This window comes from Hemiscyllium ocellatum, unplaced genomic scaffold (assembly GCF_020745735.1).
Source record: "Hemiscyllium ocellatum isolate sHemOce1 unplaced genomic scaffold, sHemOce1.pat.X.cur. scaffold_268_pat_ctg1, whole genome shotgun sequence".
NCBI lineage: Eukaryota > Metazoa > Chordata > Chondrichthyes > Orectolobiformes > Hemiscylliidae > Hemiscyllium > Hemiscyllium ocellatum.
The window spans coordinates 96126-106630 of record NW_026868164.1 but is presented as its reverse complement, the minus strand read 5'-3'; the positions used below and the strand labels follow the sequence as shown (position 1 = coordinate 106630).

At 50.3% G+C, this 10505-nt stretch overlaps 1 protein-coding gene across 1 annotated transcript; it reads right to left on the bottom strand.

Annotated features, from left to right (window-relative positions):
• Positions 1-782: 782 nt before the first annotated feature.
• LOC132812362 (gastrula zinc finger protein XlCGF7.1-like) lies at positions 783-9783 on the bottom strand. Its single transcript, XM_060822929.1, has 3 exons — positions 9721-9783; positions 7906-8982; positions 783-816 (listed from the first exon to the last, which is right to left on the bottom strand). Exons 2-3 carry the CDS (start codon positions 8730-8732, stop codon positions 783-785), a joined length of 861 nt encoding a protein of 286 aa, XP_060678912.1. The 5' UTR covers positions 8733-8982; positions 9721-9783.
• Between the last annotated feature and the right edge of the window lie 722 nt (positions 9784-10505).

The window sequence follows — 10505 nt, the reverse complement described above, 5'->3', positions numbered from 1 at the left end:
ATTCACTCCACCCAAGAATTCCTGAACACCAAACACACAAGGTAGAAGAGGATAAAATAATGCTGTCCTTTGACATACAGCCCTGTTCATATTGTTAGGACAGAAATTTGTCCTTGCGTGGTCATTTAGAGGAGAGACCACAGACTCTCAATTAGTTGGCACAAGCAAGTTCTTTATTTCGCAGAATCGTAGCTGATTACAGTGAAATACATGCTTTCACTGGAGAAGGTGCACATTCTGTTTTTCCCCCAGAAATCCACACTTGATATATTTTTTGCTAAGCTACGTAACTACTCGCACACGTGATCTCTCGCACACAAAGCGTCTCCTGTGACAGAGCTTATTCGGCCTTGGCAAATATCCACGAGACGGTTCCAGTCTGGTAAACAACAGCTCAGCCACCTGTTATGGCCTCGGCAGCTACGCTGAAAAGAGCCGGCCATAGTGTTGCCTGACCTTGGTAGCTGTCTACGAGACAGTTCCAGTCTGGTAAACAACAGTCCAGCTGTACAGGCAGTTTCGGTCAGCAGTCCAAACAACCGCTCCGCAGCGGCCCCCGATTCCCCAAGCAGTAACTACAACTCTACCCTCCCTAGGCTTATTAGATTTCCATCCCAACATTCCCTCCCTTGGCCTCTACTGAGGCCACATCAACCCATACCGCTACAAACGCAATGTCGCGCAGCAACCGGGGCCGGGTGTGTCGGCGGACGCCCCCCAAACGTCCCTTTGGCTTCTCCGAACACGTTATCTCAACTAGGCCGACCGGTTCTAGGGACACATTAGTTCAGGGTGAAGGGGTCCCTAAGCAGCATACTGCAACAAAACAAGCAACAAGCGAAAATTAACAATTAGTAGGCAATTCTAGGTTATTTCTTTTAAAGAAAACAACTACAAAAAGGTATCTCAAAACTAACACAACGATAAAAAAAACCCAGTGAAACTGAGCATGATAACAAAAGGAAGAGAACCAGGGAAAACACAAAGTGGATGAGTTAGGATGCCTGCAGAATGAAGGTCTCTTGTCCAAAGAACACCTAATTGTACAACTACTCATTAAAATTGGTCGTATTATATCATGACATCCTAAAATAATTTTAAACTACTGACATCGTGTCAAATCTTTTGTAATAGGATTCAATGAGCTCTCCTTCCTTCCCAAAGGTTTGTTGTTAAGTCGGTTCTGGAAGCTGCCATAAAACTGGCATTTTCATTTGTCAAAAATACAGCGAATACAATGTACTGAGTGCACGATTTTCCTTCTATCAAGCTGCTTTGCAAGCCAGAAACTTAATCAGATTCCCGACACGGATGCAAAGGCCAGGGATCTGCTAAAACCACATGACCACAGGCCACTATTCTGAAGGCCAATGCACGACTGTGCCTGTCTTAGGTTGTTCCTCGCTCGAGGAATCTTACCCGTCACTGGCTAACCAGTCATCTTCACTGACCAACAAAAACCCACATCCATTTCACAGACGTTAAGGATGGACACGGGCAGTGGCAACTGGCTTATTACTGTGATCAGTGGCTTTCGAGACCAATCGAAGCCATTTAGGAATACCAGATGATGGCTAGGAATCTCTTGGGTGAACAATAGTTTCTTGAGTCTTGAGGCATATAGCACTTCACAATCTCTAACTGCAGCATAAAAGCACAAATTTATCTGTTGCAAATTTAAACAGGAAAAATATATAACTAGGGGGTCCTTGGACCACAGCTCTCACATTCTGAGGCCCTAAAGGAGAAGGATTAGAAATGAGTGACACAGTTATAAAGCAAAATCATATATTGTCCCGCGTTTCTCTCTCAGGCATAGCTCCTCCATTCCCTCTGGTTTCGATCCTGTAATCTTTCCTTGGGGTGCCCCCATCACAGGCTCCACCAGCACCGCTGCCTGGTATGCGGGTGGGGGCCATCCTTTCCCGTCAGGGCACGGTCAATCGGTCATGTCACAAGCGTCCTGATACATGGTATACAACAACCACCACAGGTAATAAAGATAGCAACAGAGATGCATAAACCAAGGGCCAGCTGTCCCAGCACAGTTCCCCATCTACCGAATGTACTATTCAGCCAATCTATGACTGGGTTGTTAACCCCTGACTGCTCAGAAATGATGCCAGTTGTTGTCCCCCTCCCCGTCGTTATCAAAATCATAAGCGGAATGGCTCTTTCTTTTCCCTTTATAGATCAGGACACTCCCGCCTAAAATGCCCTATCTTTCCACAATAATGGCATCCTGCCTGTGGAGACCTTCATCTCTGTCCCTGTCGCTCAAACCCTCTACCAAATGCTCCTCCTTGTCTCTCCCTATCCCCTTTCCTCTCTGCCCTACATGCTGTCACCCGCTGCTCCGGTTGCTCACTCTTGGTTCCATTCTTCTCCTAATTACCTCATCAACCGCAGCGACCGTCATTTTCGCCTTCTGCTTCTGTCTCTCGTCCTCTCTCTTTACAAACACTTTCTGTGCCTCTCCTAACAATTCATCTAATGGTTTTTTCCCACTCCACCCTTCTATCTTCTGTATCTTTCCCTGTCCAGCATCCCCATATAAGTCCCCTTTCTTCCCCAGTAAATAGTATATTCAAAATAGGCATTAACTCAGCCCACATATACAGACTGGGCCTCAAAAATAGATCAATTTGTTCTGACAATCCTATCGGATTCTCAACCAGGACCGTCATTTCCTTTTAGATGTTCCGACCTCCCCACTGGTGAGGGGGACACACACAAACCCAATCTCCTTGTCCCCTATTGGTACTTCCCGAAGGGGACAAGTCGTTACGTTCTTCCCTTTTTCTTTCTTTTAAGAAATATTGCAATGTTCCTAGCTTCCCATAACTTCAAACACCAATTTATCAATTCATGCTTGACTAACTTTAAAGCCTGTTCCTAACTTGTAAACATATTTATATATTTACGTCCATTTATTCAGTATTCAATATTTAAAATGTAAAATTCATACAGTTCCCAATTTTGAAATTCACTGTAATCACCCAGTTTTAGTCCCCTAATTTAGATCCAAAATTAGTTTTCTTAAGTACTCCTGACCAATCATTACTCAATTACAATACTATAGGTCGTAAAATAATCAGAGCTGTCTTACAAGAATTTGCCAATTCAAGTTAAAAAAAAACTTCTAATGCATGAACAATGGCCGAATCCAAGGTCACAGATAATAACCATGGAAGTTTTCGTTTTTACGACAACCTACTGTTGAACTGAAACTTCAACTGTCCTCCATACATTGCTTTTATGTAAAGATAAAAGAGATTAGTTAGAATCGGATAGTAAGGCAGTCATGACTTTTAAAAGAACAGAAGTCATCAACCTTAAAAAAAAATCATGTTAAGTTTCCATAAAAATCACATTTAAAACAGTCCTGGAACTCAAGCTCCAGGGAATAAAACTTACACATTCAATCACCAACAAAAAAAAATGTGCATTCAAACCAAATCAAAGGGTTAAACCTTGTCAGTTGTACAGCTCTTTTCACTCTCTCTCTCTCTCTTAAGGCTGCTGGGACAGATCGGCTCGCTCTCTCTCTCTTCGCTGGCTGCTGCGAGTCTCCTTACCCCTAACCCTTATTTCTCGCAATCCTTTTTCTCTATCCTTCTCTCTTGCTTTCTCTTCCCTTTTCTCTGTTTCTCTCCCCTTTGTCTTTATTACCTTCTGTCTCTCTTTATCTATCTCCCTCTTTCTCTCTCACTCTCTTCCTGTGTCGGTCTCTCTGTATCTCTGTTTCTGTCTGTCTCTGTCCCCTGTCCTCTGTCTCTCTCCTTACCCAATGCCCCTCACTTCTAGGAATTTTAAAGTCTGTGCTACGGGGTCCTCGTTACCACCGAGTTCCACACGTCTCCTGCGTTTATTAATTCCAAGTTCCACGTGATACCCCCACCCCTCCACGCAGGAGAATTTTAAAAATACGTGGAGAATTTTAATGTCAAAGGCTCTCATTACTTCCAAGTTTTACACTACTTTAGATTAAAAAAAAATGACTTACCAGCCAAGATTCTGTGCCTCTGTGGCCCGGTTAAATCAATTTGGGTTGGTGAGGATCAGAAAGCAGACAAGAACTAACTCAAAAATTAACTACTGGAAGTTTTAGATGTAACAGGCACTTCCATACCTTAATAAGATTCGGCGCCGAAGGTTGTCTGCTAACCGGTCTGCCAACTGTTATCTCTTTCCTCCCCGTGTTGGGAGTCACCAAATGTTAGGACGGAATTTGTCCTTGCATGTTCGTTTTAGGAGGAGAGACAACAGATGCTCAATTGTTTGGCACAAGCAGGCTTTATTGCAGAATCGTAGCTGATACAGTGAATCACCATGCATTCACTGGAGAAGGCGCGTTCTGCCTTCCCCTCCCAAATCTGCTCCTGATATACTCTTTGCTAAGCAGAGCTTCGCAGAGCTACTAAGCATTGCCTTATTAGGACATTTCGCGTTTGCTAGGCGTTTCCTGTTATTGAGCTCATTTGGGCGTTGGCAGCTGAGCTGGCCACGTAAGCAACAGTTTCGATTTCCCAAGTAGCAGCTACAGCTACAGTTTCAATTCCCCAAACAGCAGCTATAGCTCCACCCTCCCTTGACCTATTTTATCCTAACAGTACCCAGGGATGTGTAGGATTGGGTAATTTAGCATGGCCAATCGACCCTAACCTACACATCCCTGGGTACTATGGGTAATTTAGCATGGCCAATCCACCCTTAGTGTAGGATTGGCCAGGCTAAATTGTCCTATAGTATCCAGGGATGTGCAGGTTTGGGTGGATTGGTCAGGCTAAACTACCCATAGTGTCCAGGGTTGTGTAGGTGAGGGTGGATTGGCCATGCTAAATTGTCCTATAGTATCCAGGGAATGTGCAGGTTTGGGTGGACTGGCCGTGCTAAATTACATAGTGTTTGGGGATGTGCAGGTTAGGGGGCATTGGCCGTGCTAAATTACCCATAGTGCCTAGGGCTGTGCAGGTTAGGGGGCATTGGCCGTGCTAAATTACCCATAGTGCCCAGGGATGTGTAGGCTAGGTGGGTTAGCCAATGGGAATTGCAGGGTTACGGGCAGAGGTCTGGGTGAGGGAGGGTTGGTGTGGGTTGGATGGGCTGAAGGGCCTGCTCCTACACTGCAGGGGTTCTAAGCGTGAGATGAGGTGCTTGACGGAAACGATGGGGAAGAGGCAGTGAAAACACAACGAGACCGTTTGAAAGTGGGAGCATGACAGGGGGGGGTGGGTAAATGGGATGTGGTGAGGGAGGGGGCTTAGGAGAGAAAGAGACACAGAAAGAGAGGGTCACACACAGATACAACTGGTGAAAGTGGGGAAGATTGTGATAGGTTCAGATAAGGTGGAGGAAGAAAAGCTGTTCCCTATTCACTGATAGTGACAGGGTCAGGGGCGGCCTGAAGGTCAGGGGTTTGAGCAGGAGAGAGAGGGGGAAAACAGAGGAAAAACAGGTTTACCCAGCAAGCAGCAATATGCTGGAATCCGCTGTCACCTCAGAGAGACAGACAGACGCAGAGGCAGACGCAGAGACACAGACAGAGAGAGCCAGAGAGACAGAGACGGGGAGGTAATCAGATGAATGGCCTCCCTGTGCTGTGAGATCCAAAAGGAGCACGCGAGCAGCTGCCCCAGTGTTTCTGGCGGTCTGAGGCATCTCCCCCTCGCCCCATTACCGGTACCGCTCTCCCGTCCCATTGGCACCCTCCCGGTGAACGGCCCACTCTCCCACTGCACTCAAGCTGCCCCTTCCCCCCACCCCGGGGCCTGGAAGAGGACGGAACAGCCCGTTCCGGAGCGGGGCTCGGGAACGCTGCCCATGTCCGCGACGTCCTTTCCGAGAAAGGAAACAAAAAGGACAACAGACAGGGGACCACCCACATCAACGGGAATGACAACATTTCACCCTCAGACAAGGCTTTGTCAAGAGATGTACAGCACGGAAACAGACCCTTCGGTCTAACCCGTCCATACCGACCAAATATCCCAACCCAAACTAGTCCCACCTGCCAGCACCCGGCCCATATCCCTCCAAACCCTTCCTATTCATATACCCATCCAAATGCCTCTTAAATGTTGTAATTGTACCAGCCTCCACCACTTCCTCTGGCAGCTCATTCCATACACACACCACCTTCTGTATGAAAAAGTTGCCCTGTAGGTCTCTTTTATATCTTCCCCTCTCACCCTAAACCTATGCCCTCTAGTTCTGGATTCCCCAACCCCAGGGAAAAGACTTTGCCTATTTATCCTATCCATGCCGGTCATAATTTTGTAAACCTCTATAAGGTCATCCCTCAGCCTCCGACGCTCCAGGGAAAACAGCCCCAGCCTGTTCAGCCTCTCCCTGTAGCTCAGATCCTCCAACCCTGGCAACATCCTTGTAAATCTTTTCTGAACCATTCCAAGTTTCGCAACAGCGGGGAGACCCAGAAATAGAAAAGACTGAAGGGGGAAGTCAGTGGTAAATCTTTTGAAGAGGTTACAAAGGAGAGACCTCTGTCTGCAGCGGGAATGACCCCCACAGTAGCAGGTCGAGGTGGACGGCATTTAAGGAGAAGCTGGATACAGATGTCAGGGAGAAAGGAACTGAAGGGAATGCTGCTGTAAGGGAAATCAAGTGTGAGCAAGTGAAGGGGGAGGTGCGTAGAGGCTCACATGGGTCAGAAATACTGAGAGAGACCAGTTGAGCTGAAGGACCTGACTGGAGACTCAATGGGACAGAGAGTGAAATCTTGGATCCACCTGCAAGAGAAGGAGAAACACGTGATTTACCTTCCAGGATTAAGCAAGTCCCGCAGATTCTGCAGATCACTTTATTGGCCAGAGCACTGAGTATAGGGGTTGGGGTCTGGACAGGACGTTGGTTAGGCCACTTTTGGAATACACAGGAACTTCGATTATCCAAAGGACACATGCAGGGTGTATTTCAGTCGCTTGACGATTAGATCCCTTACAGTGTGGAAACAGGCCCAACCAGTCCACACTGAGCCTCCGAAGAGTAACCCACCCAGACCCATTTCCCTCTGACTAATATACCTAACACGACGGGCAATTTAGCATGGCCAATTCACCCTGACCTGTACATCTTTGGACTGTGGGACGGAACCGGAGCACTAGGAGGAAACCCACGCAGACGCGGGGAGAATGTGCAAACTCCACACAGTCTGTCGCCTGAGGCAGGAATGAAACCCGGGTCCCTGGTACTGTGAGGTAGCAGTGCTAACCACTGAGCCACCGTGCTGGTTCATCTAATTCTGGATAATCGAAGTTTCTCTGTATTATGTGCACTTCTGGTCTATCGGAAGGATGTTCCCCCGTGTGGACCCACTGGTGGATCTGGAGGCCGGACGAATGGGGGAAGCCCTTGCCGCAGACCAGGCAGGTGAAGGGCCGCTACCCAGTGTGGACCCGCTGGTGGGCCAGCAGGTTGAACGAGCGGGTGAAGCTCTTGCCGCAGACCGAGCAGCTGAACGGCCTCTCCCCGGTGTGGACCCGCTGGTGGGCCAGCAGGTCGGACGAGCGGGTAAAGCTCTTGCCGCAGACCGAGCAGCTGAACGGCCTCTCCCCGGTGTGGACCTGCTGGTGCCGCAGCAGGTCGGACGAGTGAGGGAAGCCCTTGCCGCAGACGGAGCAGGTGAAGGGCCGCTCCCCGGTGTGGACCTGCCGGTGCTGCAGCAGGGTGGACGAGTGAGGGAAGCCCTTGCCGCAGACTGAGCAGGTGAAGCGCCGCTCCCCAGTGTGGACCCGCTGGTGGGTCAGCAGGTGCGACGAGCGGGTAAAGCTCTTGCCGCACACCGAGCAGGTGAAGGGCCGCTCCCCGGTGTGGACCCGCTGGTGCCGCAGCAGTTGCGACGAGCGGGTGAAGCCCTTGCCGCAGACGGAGCAGGTGAAGGGCCGCTCGTGGGTCAGCAGGTTGGACGAGCGGGAAAAGCTCTTGCCGCAGACCGAGCAGCTGAACGGCCTCTCCCCGGTGTGGACCCGCTGGTGGGTTAGCAGGTCGGACGAGCGGGTAAAGCTCTTGCCGCAGACCGAGCAGCTGAACGGCCTATCCCCGGTGTGGACCCGCTGGTGGGTTAGCAGGTCGGACGAGCGGGCGAAGCCCTTGTCGCAGACGGAGCAGGTGAAGGGCCGCTTCCTGGTGTGGACCCGCTGGTGGGACTTCAGTTTCAACAACTTAGTGAAGGCCTTCCCGCACTCGGAGCAGGTGAAGGTCCCCTCGCCGGTGTGGATCCGCTGGTGGGTCAGCAGGGTGGACGAGCGGGTAAAGCTCTTGCTGCAGACGGAGCAGCTGAACGGCCTCTCCCCGGTGTGGACCCGCTGGTGTGAGAACAGGGTGGACGACTGGGTGAAGCCCTTGCCGCAGACGGAGCAGGTGAAGGGCCTCTCCCCGGTGTGGACCTGCTGGTGCCGCAGCAGGGTGGACGAGTCGCTGAAGCCCTTCCCGCACTCGGAGCAGGCGAACGGCCTCTCCCCGGTGTGGAGCCGCTGGTGGGTCAGCAGGATGGACAGCCGGGTGAAGCCCTTCCCGCACACCGAGCAGGTGAAGGGCTGCTCCCCGGTGTGGACCCGCTGGTGGGTCAGCAGGGTGGACGAGTCGCTGAAGCCCTTCCCGCACACCGAGCAGCTGAACGGCCTCTCCCCGGTGTGGACACGGCGGTGGATCTCCAGCTTGGAGGGGGAGCGGAATCCTTTCCCGCAATCCCCACACTTCCACGGTTTCTCCATGGCGCGTGGAATGCCTCCTGAGACTTCCTTTCCCCACAGTGGGCAAACTGGCTCAGGCACGTGCCCCTGTGGTTCAGGTAAAGACGATATTTTAAGAGCCTACTGAAGCAGACAAAAACGTTCAAAGAATTTGCCCCTTCTGGACTGAAAGAGGGACGTCTCTCCTGTCCCACGAATCAAGGGGCTCTGTCAGACCTTTACATGGTACTCAGTTGGGAAGCTCTACCTGCAAAGCTGCTCTTCTCATATCCTGTGAAAAGGGGATTACAAAAGTCATTGCTGCCTGCACATGACAGGAATTCAGAACAGATCATTCTAGTTTCTGTGGAACTTCCCTAAAACAATCAAGTTACAATATGCAGATACCAGTGTTGGGCTGGGGTGTACAAAGGTAAAAAAAAAATCACACATCACCAGGTTGTAGTCCATTAGATTTGTTTAGAAATTCGAGCTTTCAGAGCTCTGCACCTTCATCAGGTAGCTAGTAAAACCTCCAGGCAAAAAAGACAGCAGATGCTGGTGAGCAGGGTATTGCTGGAAAAGCGCAGCAGGTCAGGCAGCATCCGAGGAACAGGAGATTCGACGTTTCAGGCATAAGCCCTGAAGAAAGGCTCTGGCCCGAAACATCGAATCTCCTGTTCCTTGGATGCTGCCTGACCTGCTGAGCTTTTCCAGCAACACATTTTCAGCTCTGATCTGCAGATCTCATTTTCTCCTATAACCTAGAGTTGTGTGATTTTTAACTTTAAAAAGTGTTGCAAATCTCCACCACACACACACACACACACACACACACACTTCTTCAATTCTCACTCTGCTGTTTCTGATATCACCCATCCCCCAGTATTGTTCAGAAAGGGACTTATTACCTAAAAAAGCTATAAATCTCCATCCCACACACTCTTTAACTCTTGCTGTACCTAATATCCCACCTCCCCCCATGCTCCAGCAAGATCTGACTGATGCTCATTGACTGAGCCACACTCACCTCTTCCTGGATACAGGGACCCTCCAGACCAACAGAACATCAGCTCCCCTTAACCCCCCACCGCAACGGCGCATGTGCAGGAGCAACCGGTCACGTGAATCGACGGAGCGCCGTCGTCACAAAGGCCGCGCGTTGATTGGACGGAGCGCCCGCCCGTGCGGCGTTCCAGCCTTTCCCATTGGTCCAACGCGCCGCGCTGGTCTTTGTGACGCCCACGTGACCTCTCTCCCTTCCCCTCGAAACGGGGAGGCATGACCAATGGGGAGCCTTGGAGGACCGGATGGAAGGCTGGACCTCCTACCAATCAGAGCATCCCCTCATTGTCTGAATGCGGAAGTTGGATCATGAGCTCCTGATGCGCTCTCTCTCTTTCTCTGAATGAAGATTGAGTGTTACCCCAGACTGCACCAACCTCTGTGAGTACAGCACCCTCTCTTCTCACCCCTCCTATTCCATTTCTTTTCTCATTTTGGGATTAAACTGCTGGTTTGTAAGAAGTGAAGTGAAAGGAGGTGAACTCAGCAAAGGTGCATATGCTGGATGCATTGGTCTAGATCGCTGTCTCTGCGTCCCTCTCGTGTCCTTCATCAGGAATTGTGGAGGGGGAGGGGGTGGGGGGTGGAAAGGGTGCTGAGAGATAAATAGGAAGGTGGGATGGGGCTGGGGGTAAGGTAGATGCAGGTTGGGTGGGAGGTGATGGCGACAGGGTGGAGCAGATTGGTGGGAAGGAAGATGGACAGGTGGGACAGTTCAAGAGGGTGGTGCTGAGTTGGAGGGTTGGAGCT

What these genes read in the sequence shown, in the direction of transcription:
- LOC132812362 (XM_060822929.1), bottom strand. Translation starts at nt 8,732, where the DNA reads ATGGAGAAACCGTGGAAGTGTGGGGATTGCGGGAAAGGATTCCGCTCC. An exon ending in TCCAACCTGCTGACCCACGA is followed by an intron (nt 817 to 7,905) that starts GCGGCCCTTCAC and finishes GTTTTGTTGCAG; the next exon opens with TATGCTGCTTAGGGACCCCT.